The sequence below is a fragment of the Alosa alosa genome, chromosome 21 (assembly GCF_017589495.1).
Source record: "Alosa alosa isolate M-15738 ecotype Scorff River chromosome 21, AALO_Geno_1.1, whole genome shotgun sequence".
Classification (NCBI taxonomy): domain Eukaryota; kingdom Metazoa; phylum Chordata; class Actinopteri; order Clupeiformes; family Clupeidae; genus Alosa; species Alosa alosa.
This window is the reverse complement of record NC_063209.1, coordinates 8,470,087-8,494,691: the sequence shown is the minus strand read 5'-3', so window position 1 is coordinate 8,494,691 and position 24,605 is coordinate 8,470,087. Positions and strand designations below refer to the sequence as shown.

Genomic DNA, 24,605 nt, shown 5'->3' with positions numbered 1-24,605 from the left:
AGTATGAAACTTTTTTCGTTCTTCCTCCCTCCCTTCTCACTCTCTCACTTCTCTTCCTCTCCTGCTACACTTCTGTGATACCTTGCAAGATACGTGCATATTTCTTTGCCTCTGGGGGTAATGAATCAGCTCTCTGGCCTCATTATAACCAAGCGCACAGTTGATGAAGATGTCAGAGTAGAGGCCGGCGGCCAGGTTCGTGATGAGTCTGACAAAGCATGCATCATACATCCTTGCTTTTAAAATGTATCTGCACCCCTCCCAAACAGATGTCTGAGCAACCCCTCACGTTTGGAAAGCATCGATCATCGGTGAGTCCCGGCTCCGGCGATTGTCCTGTCGGAGGGAAGAAGCCAGTTGCGTTGATTTGCATAATCTGATTTGAGGGGTCAGTCGAGGGCTGCAGTGGAAAACAAGTTGTTCTGACCTGGTGTGCCTCGCAGCTCCGTGTCCCACACATTTACTTAACGCTGATACACAACCACTCCCGACGCCAAGGCACTCCGCACCGCGAGAGCTCGAGTGTATGTACAAATCAGCACGCGGCTGATTTATTAAGTGTTTTTTAAACAAATGTCAACTCTTATTTGAGAACTATGGGCGCCTCGTCACTCGCAAATCAAAACATATCACGCCTGATAGACGGACGGAAACTACTCTTTCAATCTGCCGAGCAAACATTTTATATTGCGATACCTTGCGTCCAAGATTTACTCCCCCAAGGCCATGCTGTGGTCAGCAATGGCGTTGATGCACATTAAACCTGGAGCCACATCTGTATAAGAACCCAGTCTTTTGGACCCCCCCTCCATTTCATTTTCCAAGGGAGAACTCTCCAGTAGATCATGAGATAACGGCATACAAAGCCACCAACCATGGTCTCGAGGAGAGATTAAAAGACAACCTGGGAGACAGTGCGTCATGATCGCCCATTTCACACACCGAAACCTTAGACGGAGCGAAAACACTCTCCGAGTACAACCGAGCCGAAGAGATTCCTCACAGTTATAATTCAATCAGAAAAGCGACTCTATTTTAAGCTAAATGCACTCCCTGTGGTTTCGTGCTGACGAGACTAAGGCGCCTGAAACCAAAACAAGACCATTTATTTGATATTCTGTAATCATATATAGGGCTCTGTTGACTATGTTGTCTTAATGCATGTAATTTACTCCTTGCGTGCAATGATTACACACTCAACGTGATAACCTCACTCATGTTTAGATTATTAAGAGATACATGCTGTGCGTGTGTCTCTATGTGTGTCACAGATAAGGAGAGAGAGAGAGAGAGAGGGAGAGAGAGAGAGAGAGAAAGAGAGAGAGAGAGAGAGAGAGAGAGAGAGAGAGAGAGAGAGAGAGAGAGAGAGAGAGAGAGAGAGAGAGAGAGGGAGAAAAGGGAACAGAGAGAGATGGGGAAAGGAAGATAGAGAGAGGGAAGGACAGAGGAGGGGAGATACACATTAAAAGAGAGGGAGAGGGAGGGAGAGATAGAGGGAGAGAGAGAGAGAGAGAGAGCTACCCTAATGGTGTCCACTTTGCTGGGGAACTAGGTCGGATCCCTGTCACCCCCCCTCCACACACACACACACCCCTCACCCCCATCTGTCTCTTCATGGTCCTTAACGCTCACAGACAGTTTCCTTGTAAGCTTCCTTTAAGCCCTTCCCATAAAACATTGTCTAGCGTAAACATATGGTCCAGTCTAAGTATCTTATTAGTGTACATTACCACTGGCCAAATCACATTAGCGTTACTGAAGGTGCCAGTGGCATACTCTGCGAGCCAGAGGGGGTACAAATATACATGTAATTACAACGCAAAATATCTGGCCCAACCCAAATAAAGCCATCGTAATTACATAAGCCAGTGCAAAATCCCGATACCAAGGTAAGTTTGGAGAAACAGCACACTGATGGCCACGCGCGAGAGACAGAGAGAGACAGAGAGAGGGGGAGGGGTGGTTGAGTTAGTTTAAAGCCCTGATTGCTCCCAGGTTGCAATGTCTTAACCACCAAGCCTGAACAGACCGTCTCATTCTTCCTTCTACACGACTGAGAGAAGAACTAGTCAACCACTCTATTCCTTAGCCACTACAACAAAAACAACAACAGCGTGTTTAAACAGTGGGGTTCATTAAAGTTGTTAGCATGGACAGGTTGACTCGCGAAGACGGATGAACGTGTAAATTTATAAGACAGCCATCTGCGGCCCCCAAAAGCTTAGGGCTAAATGGTTAATTACGGGTTTATGGACTGCGGCTAGATTGTGCTCTTTTCGGTCCGGCATCATTACTCAGGGAGCGCTGGCCACATTCTCGCCGAAATTGACATTTTTCTCCCTCTAAGAACCTGTTGCTCTGCGACAAAGCCCCTTTTAATGCCTCAGTCAAACAGTGGTGAATGGAGACGGGGTCTTGTCGTTTTAGCCGTCCCCAAGCTCCCGACGGCCAACAAGGACAACAAAGTGGTTTAGGGTTTTTCTCACAGTTAATGAGGGAGCGAGCAGTATGGGATATTCCATGTCCAGAAAAGGGACAGTCACATCCTACCCCCACACCACCACCACCACCACCACTACCCCCCCTACTCTGGAGTCTGGACGCTGAAGTGATGGACACACTGTGGAATGAATCACATTCCTGCATTTCCATGTTTGCCATTTCCTTAAAAAGAACTTTTTTTTCTGCAGTGCATCTAAGTGGAGGAGCTCTACCCCTATAGCGCTAAATCCACTGGCTTTGTCCTGCCAGGACACTTCCTTCCTACATATTAGAGATTTAGAGGTTAAAATGAATGTCATGCCCTTTGAGATTAAGCAAACTTTCTGCACCTGTTTTGAGTATTTTTACATGCCGCAGTGATTGTTTGCTTGATACGCCTTAGACAATAAGCAAATACACAACTCTGCGCAATCTGGATTTCAAACTCATATTTATGGTATTACCCTTGAACTTTTCAAGTTCAAATATGCTCGATTTTGGCAAAGGCCAGTCACACACAACTTGGCTTATCTACAGTATAACAGTGTTTCCATGATATCACACGATCACATCATAACATAAACACATGTCAACACATGCTGAAAAAAACAGAGCTGTAGCCTTCACTAAAAAGTACAATGCATTTTCATTGTGTTCCTCAATCAGGAGCAGACACGGAAATAAACAGACAATCACAGCCAGAAACCCATATGTCTACACGGCCATTATCTAGCTCAGATGAAAATGAAAACTTCGACCAGTCAGCTCTAAGGAAATACTCACTCGACAATGGCACAGTGCTTGAGTATTTTCTTATGGGTGAGATAGGTTCTCTGAGGCGGACAGTGCTCTTGACTCAGGATAAGGCTGTAAGTGAGTTGCCTTGGGACTGTTGTCCGAGCTGGGTGCTGTGAGTGTCTTATGAGCCAACCTAAACCACCTATTAAAAAACCCAATAGGCACTAAACCATGGACATAAACATCGAGTTCCAGCAATTGTCAAGCTCACCACTGAACTCAAGAGTGGAATGAGATGGTGGTATAAAGAGAGCTTTCTGAAGAGTATTGTTAGTGAGATTTTTTGCTTACATATATTGGGCTGATATTAAATGTTACAGGTCTGTTAAAGTTCAATTGTGGAACTTGATATTTTATTTGGCAGTGTCTCATGTTGCCGCCGGATTCGCTGTCTCTAACATTCACAAACGGACCCCTTTTAAAGATTTGTCATGGCAAAAATGTGGACGGTCATTTGGCAAGCGCTTTTGCCGCATTTTATTACAGCACTTTATCGAAGCATTTTCAAGAGCTTGGCGGTGTTTCGTTTTCCATTCAAATTATTGTAATGATGCAAGCATTTCACAAAATCACAAATAGGACATAAAAAAAACTCCACGGGGTACGCAGACGCACAGACAGAACCAGTGCGATGGAGTTCGTCTTCGTCAGTTCGTCTTTCAAACTGACAAAGAAGTTCATGCTGGAAACATTTAAAGAAACCTGAGAGTTTACGGGCCAGATTCACAAGTGCCATTGTACCGCATAAAAGATCCAGACTTTAAATGGACTGGCCATTAAAATTCTTTATCTGCTAAGCAGTCATTTAAAGCTGAAAGGGAGGAGAATAAACAGTGTGGCCTCTTGGGGCCACGGTGAAAGACTGCCTTTCTGGGGAGATGCGGGACCTCCACCATGGTCAGAGATAGAGGGATTTGCTTCCCCGCTTTTAATAAATGTGACTAAACAGACGGCACATGTGAATGGATGTCTGCCTGCTTGCCTTGCTTCTTGCCAACTCTGCTGTTCCCATACCTTCAAACACATTTATACTATTTTCTGCACTGACTGTGCAACTTGAAGGACAAAATGACGTCTGACCAGTGATTATTCCCATATTTGTTGTCTATAAAATCTTGGTAAGTCAAAAGAGAGAGCGAGAGAGAGAGTGAAAATACGACCACAGTGGTCTGCTATTACAGTCACCCTTGAGGATGCTTGCGACATAGAGACTGTTTTGTCTCTCTGTACAGAGGCGAAAAGTTCACCCAGTTATGTTTGGGTTATTTTGTATATGATAGAGCACGGGGATTAGGGAGGGAAATAAACCACAGAGCGCAGATGTAGGGGTATTAAGATCCGCCCGGACACAATGCCTTGGAAATGACAGGGCAATAGGATCTTTGTGTGATGCAAAGCTTTTTTCGCAAGCGCACAGATTCCATGACTGGAAAACATACCCTGGAGAATTTGCGCTGTATACACAAGACGTGCCGCCAGCACAACAGGCTATTGATCGCCAAACAAGCCAAAAGTCTCCTTGGCGGAGAAACTCAATCTACGCATCCCTATGGGCTATATAGTGTGAAGAGGCTCCTCTCAGTCCGGAGCTCGCGTGTGGCTCGACAGCGAGGCCGATTTGCCTGCAGCTGGTCCCAGATGTTCTCTTCCATTAGCTTCTCAGGAGATCGCACGCTCTCCTCTTATCTCTCCCTTTCTTGGGTCCGATATTTTCCTCAGAAACCTTGCCAACAACTTTCCACTGTGAAAAGGAAAAGGGGGCCCTTCAAGTCTAACCCTCCCACTGCACCCCCCCACTCCACTCTACCTCGACCCATTCTCGCTGACTTCACCCACAACACCCCACCCCACCCCACCCCACAACTCCCTTCAACAAGCCTCCTTGTTAAACACCTTTACTGGGCTTGTATCTGCACCACATTTTCGGGGCCTGGGTGCAGCTCTCTCCAAATAATGACGGGTGCGTGCCAACTCTAACGCCAAAGCCAAAGTATCGGCTACAGGCAGCAGCAGCCCAGAGAGGGCCCTTATGGGAACCAGCGGCTGCCAGAGAGAACCAGCAGTCGAGAGCAAGCACTCTCTTTCGGTTCCCATTCACTTCATGACAGACCTCACTCAGCAGAAGAGGCCTGCTGCTGCTGCCTCTGCTGCGATGACCGTTTCTGCTCCTCTGCCCAGCTTTGCCTCAGCTCCGCACTCACGCTAATGACTTTAACTTGTCCAGCCGTCGAGCAAAAAAGGGGGCCTCACGGTGGAGAGAAAGATCCTCTTGTGGACACAGCTGAGATGGGGGGGGGGGGGGGGGGGTGGGGCAATAAAACGATGAGATGGTGGACGAGAAATGGATTCATCCCAGGCTAACCACGCGGAAAAGATGGGATAATTGTTGTGGACATGCAATTAAATGTGTTTTGTCCACTGGGCCTGATGAGGCTTTTGTTCCTCGCGCAAGCGCGAGCTGACGAAGCGAGTGATGTCCAACACAGCACCGAACACCGGAGAGATGCACCCTTTGTTGACTTTAATGAAGATCTCTACATCAGCTGACAGCACAGTGGAGTGAGTGTTAAACACTTAGCGGCTCATTTTCTGACAGATTCTGCCCACTAATGGGGGAAAGAGAGAGCCCATATGCATTTAATGTAATTGAAAATGGGCCCCGAAGAAAAATGGGCCCCTGTGTGTTTTTCAGTGTCTACCTTGCAGATTTCTGTGCCAGATAGCAAATGGGATAACCATTTCCCCCGATGTCTCGCCCTCAAGAATGTGAGAAAATACTGCAGGATCATTTTAACCGTGCACAGATTACGGGTTTTCTCAATATTATAATATTCCACACAATAGTCTCTTTCTGCAACTGGGGAAAAAAAGTCCTAAATGCACTACCCTGCAGTTGTGAAAGGTATGGCTTTGTGCACTATGTTTTAAGGTTGCTGGAAAAATGTACGAAGAACATATTTACTATTATTTTCATTATATATCTTAGTATATCTATGGATGTATGAATGTCTATTTGTCTGTAAATCTATCGTAGTTCTATTTGTACAGTACCGTATATTTCAGTTCTATCTGTACAGTATATTTCAGTATGTAAAGATGTTTCCATTGAGTGAAGAGCTTAAATAACTGTTCAAGCTAAATCTAAATGGCAGTGGGTCTGCCACACTGGAACTTAAATAAAGACATAAAAGCCATATTGTATAGACTTAAACATCCCACAGGCTAATGCAAATCAAACTGCGCCCGTCATCTCAGGGCAATAGTGACCCTATACTGCTGCCGTTCTCACCCATGTCCAGTGCCAGTCAAAAAATACCCCTCATTATAGCAGGTCACATGGCTGAGTTGGAATGAGCGAGAACCGCCCTATGACCGTGGCTGCCTAACCAGTCACCAAAAGAAACATATACTTAGCTGGAATAGCATGTGATTTGGCCTGAATGGGGATATGCCTGCGTTTGCTCACAAGTGCACATTTTCTGACCTCTGTGGAATAACACCCCAACCTTTAGTCTGCTTATAACAAGCCCTACCACTGTTTCCATACAAACAAAATCTCAGGCGCAGAATTTTTAACACATTCGATTCTGACTTTTGTTTTTTTGCGTAGAAGCGGCAATAACACGACCGTTAGTCTTCCAATGGCTTCCATGTGTAAGTCTTCAAGAGGGGGGAGGCACATCTATCTGGCTTTATAAATTCTCAAAAAACACAGAAAGTAGTTTTTCTCAGAGTTATACCTCCAGGACAGAGAGAACTGCTTTATGTTTCCCTTCTTCCTACAGTTCGTGATATACAGACATGTCTTAAACAATTTTTACATGATCCGATGCAGGTGCATCCTATCCAGTGTGCTCCACAGGAACAACGCTACTGTGAGTAGCCTGTGTATTAAAATCACTGGGAAAAAAAGCCCCAATCATGACAGCTCTGAGAAATACGAGTATGAAGCCGCATATCACTGTCACGCAGGAAACGCCTAGGGCATATATATGTGTGATAAACGAGTGTTAGATCCTTGTAGAGATTTTTATGGATCACATAATGCCTGTGTTGCATAAGGGGATTCGTACCTGAGTCGATGGCCGTGACTATCAAGGTGTATTTCTCCCGAGCCTCCCTGTCCAGCGTGTGAATGACGCTGAGCTGGCCACTGGATGAGAGACTGAACGCTCCCTCTTCGTTTCCACCGCTGAGCGTGTAGCTGATCTGACCGTTTGAACCCTGGTCATCATCCCTGGCCACAACCTATAGATAGAAATCACAGACACCAAAGGCAGACATTTCAGAGTGAATAAGTAAGCAATGAGTCTACATACTACATACTGCTCCCGAATATATTTAATGGTTTTGGGGGCCAAGCCTTTCCTCAGGCAGATATTTACTTATCATACATAAGCTGTAGATCTGACGTGTGATGACAGAAGCCAGAGGCTGTTTGGGTACTTTAACACAATGTTGACAAATCAAATGCAATCTGTGTGTGGTGGACTTTTTCATTTCATGCGGGCGACTGTACATGCAGGTGCTTGGCAGCGTTTCAGCACCATTACCGTGTGATTAGAGTGACTGGCTATAATTTCCCTCGCTGACCAAATCTCATTCACTTTGCTGATTGAGGGGGTCACATTTCAGACATGTGTACACAGGCATGCCTCAGCAGTCACCGACTACAGAACGAGCTACCCCAACAACTACATCGCGGATGTTGGTTTCGTCCATCGAAAGCATCGTATAACACTAAAACGATGGCCCCAAAAATACCCAGCGAAATGCACGAGGCAAGACTAGATGCGACAAAGGTGGCATTCAATGTGGTGGAGTTTGGCCAAGCTTCCGCACCAAAAGAATGAAGGCAAGGTATAAATCTGGGCACCGCAGCAGGGCTCATTAGTGACTGCCCGCACCGTGCAGAGTTTGAGCTCTTTTCCGGTACGCCTGCCGCACGGAGGGATCGGCCGCCCTGGCAGAGCCGCCCTGGCTGGCGCGGCGCGCGGTGTTTGTGTGTGGGGGCGAAACCCGCCACCACTGGGCGACGTCCCAGCACAGCTGCGGCCTCCGCTGCTGCCGCCGCTCTGCACCTTAATTTCCTCATAGGTACGAGCCACGACCACGCCGAAGACTGTGTTGCCTTTGTCACTGGAGAGCGGAGACTCATTAACGCAATTTGGGTCATTTTGGATTATATGGTTTCAACAATATCCTTTTCAGCGATCGCTGCTGTTTCGCAAGTTCTCTTTTTCTTGCTACGTTTAGCAGTTCCACTTGCCTTAGACCTGTGGTTTTATTTGTTCTGTCATTTGTCAAATGTTCAGATTTCAGCTTCATTTCCAGTTTCTGTTTAAAGTCTAAATAATCACCCCGGTTCTGCAGAGGTTTAAAATGAATTACAGCGGAGGTCCAATTAAATGTGGAGTGTTTGAATAACCCTGTCTGCATTAAAGGGTACTGAGAGTGGGAGACTGACCTGTAGGATGTTTTTGGGCAGTTTCGACAGGTTCTCCTGGACGTTTACTGTGTATGGTGACAGCTCAAACGTCGGCAGACAGTCGTTGACATCTGTCAGGACGATGTTGACGGTGGTGCGGTCCACCCTCGGGCTGCTTCCGCGGTCCGCTGCCTGGACAACCAGCGAGTAGGATGACCTCACCTCCCGGTCCAGCTGCTTGGCCACCGAGATGATCCCGGTGACCGAGTCGATGCGGAAGTCCGTGTTGGTGTTGCCGCCGACGATGGAAAAGCGGATCTGCCCATTGGTGCCCTCGTCGGCATCACTGGCGAACACCTGGAGCACGTCAGTTCCCGTCAGCGTGTTCTCCTCAATCTCGATGTCATAGATGTTCTGCGAGAAGCTGGGCGTGTTGTCGTTGACGTCCAGCACAATCATGGTCACATCCATGGTGGACGTTAGTGGCGGCTCGCCTTTGTCCGTGGCCACCACCGTCAGGGTGTAGTTGGCCAGCTCCTCACGGTCAAGCTCCCCGACCAGCTTTACATCTCCGTCGATGGTCCCAATACTGAACTTATTCCCAAAGGGCCCGCGCAGGGAGTACTCCACGTAGCTGTTGGGCCCACTGTCCGCATCAGTGGCGTGGGCGGTGAACACCACCGTGTCCATGGGCGTGTTCTCCTGCATGTAGGTCATCTTCTGCGACGTGAAGCTTGGTGGGCAGTCGTTGACGTCCAGCAGGATGATGGACACCTGGGCGGTACTCGTGAAGCGGGCCATCGGAGGCTCCGCCATGTCGTTCACGGTGATCACCAGGTTGTAGAATGACTGGGCCTCCCTGTCCAGCGCCTTCTTGGTCTGCAGGGCGCCGTTCTTGGAGATGTAGAATTGAGCCTGGGAATCACCTGATGCAATAGTGTAGAACATCTGGGCATTGAGGCCTGGGTGAAACCACAAAAGGAAAACACAGCATTAATGAGAAAATGACTAGCAGGGCAACTTGAGAGGCATTTAAACGACACTTGATTATGATTTCTAAATAAATGTGCAATTACACTACATTGCATTGAAAATAATGAAACGCTTGTAAGATTATACCAGTGATTAATCTTAATAAGCTGGGGTCTTAGAAATTCTGAAATGCCAGTCAAACCTCAAATTGACCTAAAAATGAATATTTATCAAGACATAAACATAGTTTTAATGAGCATCAGTAATGATATGTGCATTATCTTTTCCCCACCTTCTAGGGCTTTGAAAGGAGACATACTTGATATTATAAATATATATTTTTTTCAAATAGATTTTTAATATGTTAAACAGTTTAATATAAAAGGGGGGAGTGCTTCTTTAAGTTTCCCCTTTTCTAAGAATATGATGATATAAAGTCATATTTTAAACCATTTTTGTAAGATCTTGTGGATGTATAACATACCCCTGTGCTCTCTAAAGGAAGAAAGCTGCTGTAAATGGCCTGAATGTTGAAAAAAAACAACAGTGTATAACATTTCAAATTGGATTTGAATGATGTTTAAAGTGAATATAGATGTAACCTTGGAACAAGGATATCAGGAAAATCATATGTTCTGTGTAGCTCATATCTTGTATCTAATATCGCCCTGTTTCTCATGCAAGATGATAATGAGAATACATACGCTGATATATTTATTTTTACTTCACTTGACTGACAGACATTGTACTCCACTGGACCTCTGGATATTTATGTTTGCACAATTGCTATAGCTCGTCAAGTTCTTATCAGTTAGCATTTCCACTTATTGTTTAGAAAAAAAAAAAAAAAAACAGCTGTTGCTGACGCATTCCCACTACTACAACTACTGAGCAAGGCATTTCTTTGTCATGCTAAATTATCACCCAAACAGCAGAGCTACATGCCATTCCTAGACTGATAAGGCCACTTGTGACCATGAGCACCATTTAATGGACATAAATCATTCATTGGAAAAGACACGCTGCACTAAAAACCTCCCCGAAACGATCAGATTTTGAAACTCGAGCTAATCTCCTCGCCGTCTCCCCTGAGCCGGCGCAAATGGGTTTCAATTGAGCGTCCGTAATTCAAGTCAGTGGGCTATTCATGTGGACACTGTCTCGGCACCTTCCCACAGTCCGTCCCAGCTTTTTATTTACTGTACACAGGCAATCTCCTTATGAAAGGGCCACGTCAAATGGGGTGGCTGTCGGCTTGTCTCTCCCTTGCTTCCCCAGATGCCGTCCCTGACAGAGGTCAAGGCTCAGGAAGTCCCAACAATGATGTTTTTTTTTTTTTTTTTTTGGTAGGCGAGGCGGTATCATGAAGAGGACAGGCAGCGGTTGCGGGCTCAGTCCAGACAGAGGAGCACGGGGTCGGCCCGGTGCAGACAGAACAGGAGACCTGGCAGGAGCAACGGGGGGGGGGGGGGCAGGAATGTAGGTCACGGTAACCACATTAGGGGCTCCAATTTAGCAGTGACTGCACCACGAGAGAGGATGACGCTACCAGGACGACACGGAGACAACTGAACTTTCTCTTCAAGCTACCGGTGTCTGCTGATGGACGTCAGTAGTCCATGTACACATACGTGTGTAGAAGGATGTTTTAACTAACCATCTTTTACATAATGGGTACATTTATCGATTCAAATCTAGACAGTATTTTTCCCCATACAATTTCTAGATGAAATATAATAATACCTGCTGTTTAACTACAACTACCTTTTTCCATAATATCAGTAAAGGTGAACTCTTTTGAGTAAAAATAGGCCTTTGGTTGGTAACGTACCATCATCAGCATCGCTGGCCCCTACTGTTAGCACATTGGATCCTGGCGGCAGGCTCTCAGTCACTGAGGTACTGTAGACGGTGGTGTTAAAGATGGGAGGGTTGTCATTAACGTCCAGGACATTAAAGTAGACCCGGACAGTGCTGGCCTGTCCACCCCCATCCACTGCTTTTGCGGTGAGGATGTAGTACTGCTGAGATTCATAGTCCAGAGGCCGCGTCACGTTGAACACGCCCGTCACTGGGTTGAGCAGGAAGGTGTTGTCTTCGTCGTCTTCCTCCAGACAGTAGGTGATTTCCCCGTTCACCCCAGAGTCGGAATCGCTAGCCAAAATGGCCGCCACAATGGATCCTGAGGGAACAGAGCAAGCAAAGTAATTAAAGGGCATGGCCATACACATCCTACATGAAATGAAAGACACAGCAGACAGAATAATAAAAGTTTGACCACAGTAACCAACCATTGAGATTCAATGAGACGTTACTATTACAAGCAATATGGTGGCTCAGGAGGACAGAACAGCAGGCTACCTGGCGCAGTGTCTTCAGGGATGTCAAAAGAGTATGTGGCTCTGGAGAACTTAGGGGTGTGGTCGTTGACGTCGCTGACCGTGATGTTCACCCTCATGTCAGAGGACTGCTTCCCATCGTCAGCACGCACCAGAAGCGAGTACTTGGAGCGGCGCTCTCGGTCGAGCTTCTTTGTGGCAATCAGATCGCCGGATTCAGGATCGATACGGAAGCTGTCGTCCGCTCCACTGATGATGGTGTAGGTGACCAGGGCATTGGGTCCCTGCAGAGGGAGAGAAAGAGAGAGAGAGAGAGAGAGAGAGAGAGAGAGAGAGAGAGAGAGAGAGAGAGAGAGAGAGAGAGAGAGAGAGAGAGTTGTGGGAGTGTTTTTTTAACAAAAATATGTCGTATATTCACAAATAGTGCACATCACTCATAGAGTGCTATAGTAGGCTATGTATATCTTGGTATTAGACACTTAAAAAAATCCACTTTTCTTGCATTACAAATGCAGACACAAAGTCTGTTACATCTGCAAGCAATGGCAAAGGCAGACATAATAATGCATAGTGCTATTTCCTGCCAGATTCAAACCAGGAACCCTTCACTTGTAAACTTCTGCTCTAACCTCCTGTAACTTCCCTCCACAGAATACTGGGCCATTTAAATCATTACATGTGTTATGAGAGTGCAATGGGTTTTTCACGTGCCATACTTACTGAGACAATGAAAAATTCTGAGCCATTTATTTAACACTGTGTAACACTGAAAACTGTCTCCTCTGAACCGTTTCAAAGTGTATATTACATGTCAATTAGAAAGAAGTGTTATGGCGGAGACTTCCACAAACTGGTATAATGCTTCCAATAAAACTTGTCTGCCTTTTAAAGTCATTATTGTGTTAGATAAGATACTGCTTGCTTAGAGCACTTAACCCAACGCAAGTCAGACTATGTACATAATCAACATCATTTATGAACAGATGCCAGAGAGGCTCATATGCAAATGTGTCTTCTGGAGAGCACATTTCAGGATTGAATGTCCACATGTGAACACACGAGAAAAAGAAAAAAAAGGAAAAAAAAGAAAAAACAACAGGATCTGAATGGCCGAATTCTCTCCGGAGTTGCTCCCTGTCTTTGAACTTTGGGGCTATAGTGTTACTCTATAAATTCAACTAATAGGTCCCTTGATACCTGGGGTAAGCACAACCGTTAAACATGTGATACTACAGCCAGTGAGAAGGGAGAATGTAATATGACAGCTGAATAATTCCGGTGACAGATCCCGACGTTCCTATTTGTGCAGAGGACAATGCCAGCCCAGACGACTGTCTCCAAGTGTTCTACGTTTAGAAACAGATGCTGCCCTACTTCAAAGGATGCCTCTCACCAAGCTGTCAAGATTATTTTTACTCATAATAAAAATACAAAATAGACTTTTTTGTCCTGTCCAGACAAAGCTTAGTCCAGTCTAAACCATTAGTGGGATCCTGGCACTTTTGGGTAAACCAGGGGGGAAACCAAGGCATTTCCTAATCGATTGTCAATCCTCGCTGTAATTACTAAGGATGGGGAGGATCCTTACCTAGGATTGAGATGGGCCTGGGTAAGTAGACAAAACTCATGTCTGGTCTAAAACAGACTTTCCTCATGGCCATCCACCAGAAAAAAGAAAGAAAAAAAACCCCAGCAGTATTATTCCACAGAGCTGCTGTCATCGATCAAGACCCACAGTCTGGGATTCCCATCAGCCACCTGGGCTGCAACCAGACTCCGACACCCTCCGTCAGCCAATTAAAATCGCTGATAGGGTTCAAAAGGGAGAGGAGGTGGAGTGGGGTGTGGTGGGTGCAGTGCAGAGGGGTTGAAAAGCCGAGCTTACCGTCTCTGACAATGACCGCCTCTGTGACCCCCATCTCACTAAAGACTTTGAGGCTTTTACAACCTTCCCAGGGCGCAGTAGGGAGAACAAACCGAAGCAATTAAAGAGCAAAGCGGCAGCTCCGAGTCAGGCATAAGGAAACTCATTTAGCAGCCCAGAAGTTTGTAGGGTTAGGGGGGGTGGCGTGGGGGGCGGGGATCAGCTAGGGGACACGCAGGAGGCTAGGGGGGAGGACGGGTCCCCGGCAGGAAATTGACCTTCCTGTAATTTGACCGACTGCTCGAACAAACGCAAAGAGACACACACACCGTCAGGCCCCCCCGAATTACAGACGAGTGCTTTATTAATGTCAATTGGTGCTGTCAACCAAAACAAATCGCTCGGTGGTGGAGAAGGGGACTTAAGATAATCTTTGGGGGGGCTGGTGTGATTGAAAGCTCTTGATAACATCATGCTGAAAGGTCTTGTCATAATATGTTTTGGAGGCCATGAAAGAGTGGATGCAGTCCATCTACTTATACCTATAAGTGTGTGTGTGTTCAGATTCTCAACTCTGCGGAAATCAAGCCTTGCTCTTTCCCCTTCTTTTTAATAGCTCTTTTGTTTTTGTAAGCCTAAAATAAAACTAGGCATGCATCAATTTTAAAACCATGTCCTCTGATGTGACACCCGTCTCATTTAAAGTGACACCCTCACTAGTGATTAATGACTTGTGGTCGCTTTTTCTCTTCCTATTGAAACGATGACACGCAAAGAAGAAGCAGAGGAAGGAACAAAAAACAGAATGAATCCCTTTCTCTCTGAGATGACTCTTCCTTCTTCAATCGACTTAAGAAACAAAACCAGAGCCTCCCCTCTAATTCTCCATCAGCCCTTTCTCTCTCTCCCCCTCTCTCTCTATCTCTCTCTCTCTCCCTCTCTCTCTATCTCTCTCTCGGTGCGCTGGAAATGGGTGTGACAAAAACGGATGCGAAGAGAGAACGGCATTCATTCAATCACACATGAGTTGCACATGTGGTGCCATTAAAGGAGAGAGAGATCATTATGATGTCTGAATCCGGGGAGTCAGCTGGCCAGCAGCTTGAGAGTTTGGCTCGGTCTGCCCATATCACACATGTGGCCCTTCTCTTCTCTCTCTCTCTCTCTCTCTCTCTCTCTCTCTCTCTGCGCTCTGTGGGCCTGAATGCTTTCCGTACGCTCTGCGTGTCTGTGTGACTTGGGGTTTCCAAGCGCGCGAGGATGTGGGCAAAAAAGTTGGCCGAAGCAACTGGGGCGACTGAAATAACTCCACATGCAGGCTCCTATTTGGTGACCTTTTTGGCTCCTGAGCCACTTTCCACTAACTGTCATTTTAAATGCACCGTCATAACGGGGCGAAAATGACGAGACTTTAAGTATTTGGTTCTTCCTGTTGACAGGAAGGATGCATCTGAAGACTGTCGCCAAAACACACTGTGCTTCACTTTGCTGAAAAAGAATCCACCATCCCCCTGCTTACTGGCAGCAGGGAAATAACTCCATGGCTTGGCCTGGTCTGCCATTTATTAAAAAAAAAAGGAAAGATGATTCCAGAAATGCTTTTTCGCCATCAGACCATCAGACTTTTTCTCACATTAAAAATGCTCCGGCGAATGGTGAGTCAACAACCCATAAATGCCCTGGCCTCATAAGCACGAGTGTATGTCCACGTTCTCACACACTGAGGCCTGAGCAGCAACAATGAGTCCCCCTTCCACTGGGCTTGTCCTCTCGTCCTCGCTCATGCTGGCAGCGCACGCATGAGTCTGCCGGGCCCGGGAACCTGCTGGGACCGCCTGGTTTTCGCTCAGCGCTGAATTTTTATGTCCACATCCTGCCACGGCTGCGAGAGATGGAGACATTTTATAATCGGGGCCCGCGGCCGGTGATGTAATGCACACTACAGGGCCCGCCGAGGGACTATCTGTGCGACGTTGAAAAAGTCGACCGACAGCGGCGGGGCCAGAGAGAGTGAGAGAGAGAGAAAGAGAGAGAGAGAGAGAGAGAGAGAGAGAGAGAGAGAGAGAGAGAGAGAGAGAGAGAGAGAGAGAGAGAGAGAGAAAAAAAAATCTGACTCCTTTTTAGGGCCTTCAGAAATCTCAGGTATCATCGGCACTGCGAGGGCTGACTGACTAGTATTCTTACAGCCACCATCCTTAGGCCAAGAAAAGTCATATTTGTGGCGGGACAGTTGGTGAGAGAATTATTAACTTCATGACTTGGACGGCAATGAGAGACATCGCACAAGAGGAAACCAGCCTCCTCTTCCTTGATTGCTGAATGGTACACTGTCTTACTTCTTCTACAGACAGACTGCTTGTTCACATGGGTCTTTCTTTCATACTGGAACGAGGTTGAGTATTTTCAACATCGCTTCTTGGATGTCCTGAGTGTGATGCACTGTGGCTGATGTTTTGATAGCATTCTGCAGGACACAGAGCCAAATTCGTGCTTGCACGGGATGTTCTACCTTGAGACAAAGCTCTTGAAACCACAAAGTTTGCTGGTTATGCTATTAAACGTTGGAGTTCATCAATATTCATCATACATGCTTTTTTTTTTATAAAAAAATGAAGTTTTTGGGAACTTGGACTAGTGCAAAAAGACTGCTGTTTGACTTGATCTATGCCGTTACCATGGAGACAATTTATCACAGCTAACATCCTTCACGTAGACATACGGGCTGCCAGAAATATATGCAGTATGTGAAAAAAAAAAAGAATTCCTGGGAGAAACGTACCTCGTCAGCATCCGTTGCTGTTAGCTGCATTATCTTGAATCCATCACCAATGTTCTCCTCGATGGTCACATCAAGAATATCGGTCGGAAAAACAGGTGGGTTGTCATTGACATCCTGCAGCGTTATTTCCACCTGGAGGAAAGAAAAACACCACCATTTCCATGAAAACAGAGCCGAACAATGCCTGCAATAGTGTTTAAGTACCCCGTGCAGTCGAATGGTAAGTAGCTGCAACTGAGCTGCACACCTCATAAATTAGATGATAAAATGACAAATGATACTGTGTATTCTCTCATACAGTTGTGTGTAAAGACTTCTTGGAGCTTCCAGCAGAGCTGACACTAGTTATATCTCTTTCCTATGGAAAGGGTGAGGATGGGTCTCACCCATCAGCTGTTGTTTATATTTCTGACCGCTAGTGTTTTCCACACTGTAATAGGCCTACTCCACCCTACACCAACTAAGGAAGAGAAGCCAAGTGTCAGTGAGTGCAGATGCAACGTCCAAGACAGAGTGAGAGAACAAGAGAGAGAGAGACAGAGAGAGAGACAGACAGAGAGAGACAGAGACCTGAGACGGTGTCGGATTATTTGCGAATGGTCCAGAAATATCACATTTGCAGTTGTATTCTGGCAAATTAAACATGATTCTGTAACGTCCCCTGAGGTAAACATGCGTTTCAAAGCCAATAAACAGCCTGAGGTTCGAATCAAAACAGACATTTGCTTTGCCATTTCTGTTTATTGCTTCTCTAAATATGGAGAAAGGGTGTTTAAAATTTGGAGCATTGCGATGTCCATTAATGCTGACAGTTATTTAAGTAATCACAAAACAAACGTGCACACACACACACACACACACACACACACACACACACACACACACACACACACACACACACAAACACAATCACATAGGCAAAGCAAAAAATAGTCTCTCTCACTCTCACAGCCTCAACAAAAGTTCCTCATGAGGCATTCGCCCCCGCAGACAATGGACTCTAAGGATATAGGACCACCACCCGGAGAAAAGGAGGAAAACTAGGGGTGGGAAGGGTGACGGGGTTGGGGGTTGGAGGGCGACTGGGTGGGTGGGTGCGTCTGTGCCCTATTCATTTCTCCATTGACAGGAAAAAAACAGGGTTCACGTGCACAGCAAATCCACTGACTGCCGCTCTCAGCAGACCCTATACAGCAGCCCACGGCTATTCAGCACTTCACTTTATTAAAGAAGATCCTGCCGCAAACCAGCAAGTCAAACAATACCCGGCAGAGTGTATTAAAGATGTCAAAACCACTGACTCTTGTCTGCATTTCAATTAGAATGGCTTGCTGAAGGATGTTTACTTTGTGCCTCTGAGCAAAATATACATACATATTAAGAAGGGGCACTTACAGTTATATGCGTCTATGACTGAGTGTTTGTATTTCAAATATACTGAAGGTGCCTTACATAACATCATGACCTCCTTGTGTCTGTATGGTTCTGTTCTTAGTTGGGTTAAGGATTATTTCAGGTAGGCCATGTTAATTTTGTCACCTGATCTGGCGTGCAGTATGTCTCCAGTACTGGACATATGCTCGGTCGGTAACCTAGTCCCCGGCTGTACCTTGCCAGTATGGTCACTCGCCTCCTCTAGTGTGTCCATCTATCGTGAAAATGAGTCTTCTCTCTGATCACTTATTAATTTCATTCCAAGCCGCAGCCTGCGTGCCTTGAATATAGATATGAGGATACACACCCCACACACCCCCCTGACGCCAGTGTGAAAAGGATCAAGTTTTTTAGGGGAGCCCACCTGCAATACCAGGCCCCATGCATAATGTAAAAACAAAAAGTCAAGAAGGGGCTGCACTGCGCTTCGCTAGGGGTCGCGCCGAGCAGCGGGAGCGAGCTAAGTCAACAAACGATGAATATTTATCGCCGGCGCCGCGTCCCCTTGATGTGTAAATAATGCAGGGCTCGTTTTTTTTCGGCGGAGGACGCTAATTAGGGAAGAAGCGACGTTATGAGAAATAATTACGGCGAGTGCTTTTAGCTTATATTACCACATGGTCCCCCGAGACGCCCCCCCATATCAAAGAGCTGTGTGAAAAATTCATCGGAGAGAAAGGAAGCGAGGTCAGCCGGGAGAGACAGACAGAGAGAAAAAGAGGGAGAGAGAAAGAGAGGGAGGAGAGAGAGAGAGAGAGAGAGAGAGAGAGAGAGAGAGAGAGAGAGAGACGGGGTGAGGGGGGTTGTTCTGCACAAGATCTGTCGCTGAGGGCCCAGTCTCTTTGGTCAGCACAGGTGAGAGCCATTAGTTCACACAGAATAAAGATTGTGTTTCACAGACCACTGTTTCGGGTTGCAGCTGTGGACTGGCTACTGAGGTCCATTATTTATCAGTATTTATCAATGATTCACACACACACACACACACACACACACACACACACACGACGCACGCACGCACGCACGCACGCACGCACGGAAACAAACACACACACACACACACACACACACGCACGCACACGGAAGCACACACGGAAACAACACACACACACACACACACACACACACACACACACACACACACACACAGAAAGAGAGGGAGTAAGAGAGAGAGAGAGAGAGTCTGAGCATGTTTATGATACCTCATATCATGTGTTTGTGCACATGAATATGTATGGAAAGTGAGATTAGCACAATTATGCAATGCTATAGTTATTTTATCAACTACTGGAGAGAGAAATCATAAATATCCTATCATCTCCTTTCATGTGAGACCACGTATCCTGCATCCTGGCCTTGACCTCCGCTTCACTGTTACTTCATGCCACTTCATACTACTTTACTGGATTAATGCATTAGTGGAGCAGCATCTATATTTTATCACACATGTTGTGCCTATAGGATAGCTTGTCACCCATAAGACTGTACTTATGCACAAAAGGTCTGCACCAGACTGCTTAGACACGCATGGTGTCTACACCGTGTAGACACCCAATCCTATACCAGGACACCGTATCCTCTCCATGAAATCTTCCTCTGTGCCTACATCGGTCTCCTCAACACAAACGCACTCCTTGGACCATACTTCATTTTGTTGCGCTGAAGAACAGTGTGGTTGACTATGTGCACTTTTCCCCCCAGTGTCTCATAGTTGTGATGTGGCCAAGAATACTGCACAAAAGGAATGGGAGAGGGGGTTCATGGAAGAGAAGTTCATTCTTCTTAAAACCCCTACCCCCCAAAGACCCAACACATATTCACAGACTCTCTGAGTCAGTGAGTTTTCCTTCCAAGAAAGGTGTAGTTAATTAAAGTTTGCGCTGCAATGGTCCGCTTTCAACATGAGTAATACTTTCGCTTCAATTACTTCTGTACGGCCTCTTGTTCCATAATGAAAAACATAAAACGTAAACAAGGGTGAGTCATGTTCGGCATCTCACAAATTATGTGCGGGTCTTCCTGGTTCCCACTGATTGCAAGACTCAATCTCCTTCAGCAGATAAATAGAAAAGGACAACTAAGAGCATGCAAAAGTAATTTATTGGAATGTCCAATTCCGTCTAATCTCCGTGGTGAAAATTGAGTAGTGACATAAAATGACCGGGGCTGGACTCGACGGGTGTAGCAGACAGCGGCAACATTTGAGACAAGAACATGGTTCTCATTGGCTATTTCACACTAAGCACTTCATCATAAGGCGAAGCCAAAGCTCTAGACCACTAAAAGAAATGACTCAGGCCTTGGCCATAAATAAAATAAATGGTACAAAGAATTCTTGTGATGCCAGAAAACAAACTTGATACTAAAAACCGTTAAACCATGTGCTGATTCTATTAAAACCGATTAAAAAAAAAAAACAGAAAAAAAGAGAGACAGGAAAAAAAAGTTGGCACGGACTCGTGGAGACGGAAAACAATATTTGTTTGCAGTGAAAATGACGTTCATTTGAGGAAAGGTTTGGCCCAAGTGTAAGTGCGGGCTATGTGCAATTTGAGAGAGCTGGCGCCCCGAGAGAAAGCTGTGTGGGAAAGATCCCTGGAACTCAGCTCTGAGCTTTAAAGGTATGTATGATAAGGGGGTTCAAATCTGCCACACTGCCCAACAAGAACGGCTGTCTTCTTTCTGGTCCTCATATGCTGTGGTTTGACTTACAATGCTCAACATTCTTCGACTTACTATCCTTGTTATTATTCCAGTAGCTGAGTAAAAATATTATTATGTTCATATCATCCAAGTCATTAATGCTCCTGCCACAAACTTTTGGACAAGCAACTAAGAGAATGATGCTGACAAGGACCTTTAGACAAAAAGGACAAAGTTCACGCTCCGTCCTCTCACATAGCGGCGCCCTTAATGTCTTGTTAGTCTCTCTTCAACAAAATCTGCATCCAGACTCCCAAACTTTCAAACGCGGGCCTAACTCTCGGTTATTTGCACTTCTTAATCTGTAAAGCGTATGGCACAATCACTGTGGACTTGATGAATACCTTGCTGTATTTTCTGAGAATCATACAGGCTATATGGGGGGGTGGGGGGGTGATATAATGGTATGTGCAACATAACTCATCCCCCTGCCTGACTCCAGAGGCTTTGCAGACAAAGACCATCTTTATTTCCCTTTATCTCCTCATTCTCTTCATCCTTAACTCTCTCTCTGTCCTTCCATCCCCCTTCTTACTCATGTCATTGTTTAGACATTGCGTCAAGGACTTTTGGGTTGTAGATTTATAGTGATGTTAGCTTAAGAGCCTGCGGGTGAGGCAGGTCAAGCACACATTTCTAAGTACCATTTTGTCTCCATTTTTTCCCTTTCCTTTCAACCTAACGGAAACCTGAGCAAATATCGCAGGCCGTGGTCCAGGTATAAATAATCCAATCCTCGGGCTCTTCACACGTACGCAATCACGACTGGCTAGATTTGTCAAACAAAAGAGCCGTCCGCGATCAATCTTCCCACCACAGTCTGCGGCCCACCGCGCCCCTGAGGAGGTGAACCCCACCACTCCTGGCTACGAGAGGGTGCCATGGAACGCAGACAAAGTTGGAAGAATGCCAGGCCCAAAAGCACACAGCCGGTGTGTGTGTGTGTGTGTGTGTGTGTGTGTGTGTGTGTGTGTGTGTGTGTGTGTGTGTGTGTGTGTGTGTGTGAGTGTGTCTGTACTTGGGGGTTGGGTCAAGAAGAGAAGGCAGGAGGATCATCCCCCAAAAAAAAATCCTCACCAAGAGATGGGGGAGAACTAGGAGGGAAAAAAAAGTGCAACACAAGGGCCTGTGAACGATCACAAAGCACCTTGTCTTATGTAACCTACAATGGTGAAGACAATGCTGCACAAATGGTTTTAATAAAAAAGGAGTCGCCACTTTCCCAGAGGAGCACTTCTGCAACTGTTAAAAGACAGTTTGTCTTCTGCTTCTCCTCCAAAACCCCAAGTGGCTTCTGCCAAGCTGGGCTTGTCTCAAAAGGGTCTAAAAGCCAATGCCTGAACCTTTGGAAAATGAATATCCTACTATGTGTTTTAGATGGTGAGTTCATCAACAAAGATGGGGCTCTTCTTGGTTTAAGTGGCCTACTGATTCATTAAACATTCACTGCCTTTAAGTATGTCCAAATCCATTGAGGTAGCATATGTTTTTGCCTTACTCACAGTATCAGTGGGTTCATAGTAAGTTATCATATAACCGTCTTTGCCCCTCAAGGTCATCACAGTGCTGACCTACAGTAGGGACTCTTTGGTGCTGTTCTTGACTTACTCTGAGTGTTCAGGTTCGGAGCAGGCTATTAAAAATATGCACATCAAACACCTTGTTTCTCCCAAAAGAGATGAAAGCAAAAGTAAAAAAAAAAAAAACACAAAGGCGCGTACAGTACAATTGGAGACATGGCAAAACGTGAGAAACTGTGCTTTGAAGTTTAAGAAATACATTTTAGTGCGTGTGCGTGTGTGTGTGTGTTTATCAGTTATCCTTGGTGCTTCTGAAATATGCTCATGATGAATTGGAGTGGGGCCAGATTAGGCGGGTGACGACTGAGCAGGGTGCACCAGACCTGCATGAGTCTCCACACCTTATCGCTTCCTCCTCGTCCGCAATTACTGAAGATTGCTGCACTCGTGTGACGCTGGGCATGGCAGAAACAAATAAAGAGAAATAATGTGAATGCTAATTGCTTATATAAAAAGGAACCTCGACAAAAGGAGGCCAACCAAAACCACATCCTTGCAAAGGCCTGACACAAAAAAAAAGTCTCCAGGCTTGAGAGAACAGTGGGGAGAAAGGGAAACAAAAAAAAACAAAAACATGAATCTGTGTAATGCCTTGCTGGGTTCTCCACTGCCAAATGATTTGATTTGTGTGATTCAGAGTCATCGTAAAAATTTAGGAGTGGAAGATAATACGGAGCACCCCTTGCATTTCGGTTCGAGTTCGACCCCCGGGGATTTGAGCCTGGGGGAGGGGGGAAAAAAAACTCTAATCTCCGAGCTCTAGAAACAAGGCATGTCTTTTTCAGGCCAGCGTCTACATCCAAGACTTCTGGAAGGGGAGGCCTGGCTTTAAAGAGTACTCCGGCATCCGTTTAATAGGTGCTGTCAAGCGGTGATTGATGTACAAGATTTGCAGCAATAGAGGCTTAAAAACTAGTGATTGCCTTTTCTGAAGCAGAACTTCGTTAGGAACAAAGGGAGCAGACTTCTCTCCATTTTTCTGCTACTTTCTTTTCTTTGTACAGTAGCGGTTAACTACTCATTAGCGATTTAAATCCCGCAAGACGATGACGGGAAGTTAAGCCACATCTTCTGACCTGTCTCATTTACTTGGCACCAGGGGAGGTATGAACACAGCCGCAGCGGGGCGGTGTACCGGGGGCCCCCCCCAAAAAAAAACTGCTGTGGTGGCAGAGGCCTGGGACTGAAAAACCTCCAGTGGTAAAGCCCTGGGGGGCGGCCGGCTGCGCTGCAGTCTAACCGCACGCCATGCCCTAGTCTCCGCTATCTGACTCACTGGGCAGGAGTGGCCCTCATCTCAAATTCAGAGAGCACATGGGGAGGGGGGTGGAGGAGAGGAGATGGGAGCTGATGGATGCAACTATGGTTTGAGGCGTCTCAGTGAAAAGCTTATATGCACCCCCCGCAGCCTCTGTTTATGTGAGAATTCTACAGAAAAAAAAAGAAAAAAAAACATGTAACAATGTGAGGGAGGAGGGCAGTAGAGGGATGGAAAGAGAGACAGAGAGTGACCCAGACAGGCAGAGAAAGAAAGAATGAGACAGAAAGAAAGACAGAAAGAATGAAAGAAGGAAAGAAAGACAGAAAGAAAGAGAGAAAGAAAGAAAAAAAAACAGATTAAACATGGATATATGAAGATTAAAAAATACAGAGCCAAAAGGAGGAATAAAAGAAAGATATCATGAGAAAGAGAGCAGGAGAGAGTGAGTGCACAGACAGGGCAGGGGAGAGAGAGAATGGAAGGAGTGGGGGGAAAGGATAAGGAGGGGGAAAGAGAGCCCAGCAGTCAGTACCTAATCAGGAAGGTTTGTGCACAGCGGCTTTCCAAGCTCCCTGACTGTTTAACAGGCTCGGACGGAGGTTGGGTGGAGAGGACTCCCTCCGCCCTGCACCTCCTGTCGTCTGTGAGCCCCACGCTCGCTCAGGGCAAGGACATAAACATGCAAATCGCTAACCACAATCCCACCTTTGTGTGTTTTATAGTGACTCGTCGCCACAAGAGTTCACACTTCTTTTTTTATTATTATTTCTCCAGGGCTGGCACCGCTACACTTTGGGACAACCCAGTGACGCCAGTTGGGACAATTTGGGAAAGTGCTGCCATAATGTAGCTGAATTGCTGCCACATTGAAATGGTATTTTTTTTTTGCCGGGGACAGTGTAAGTGATAAGGTCAATAGGGCAATCATGCAATTTGAGCTATTTTTAAAAATTATACCATGGGAAA

The 24,605-nt window shown here is 46.0% G+C and overlaps 1 protein-coding gene across 1 annotated transcript in view; it reads right to left on the bottom strand.

Annotated features, from left to right (window-relative positions):
- The window catches only part of LOC125286067 (protocadherin Fat 4), a gene marked incomplete at its 5' end in the record, with an annotated part of 42,437 nt that extends 25,644 nt beyond the window's left edge, over positions 1–16,793 (bottom strand). Inside the window, 5 exon segments of the mRNA XM_048230762.1 lie at positions 7,353–7,527; positions 8,747–9,669; positions 11,511–11,861; positions 12,041–12,302; positions 16,662–16,793. Of these exon segments, the coding sequence (XP_048086719.1) occupies positions 7,353–7,527; positions 8,747–9,669; positions 11,511–11,861; positions 12,041–12,302; positions 16,662–16,793 (1,843 nt within the window).
- Positions 16,794–24,605: the final 7,812 nt, after the last annotated feature.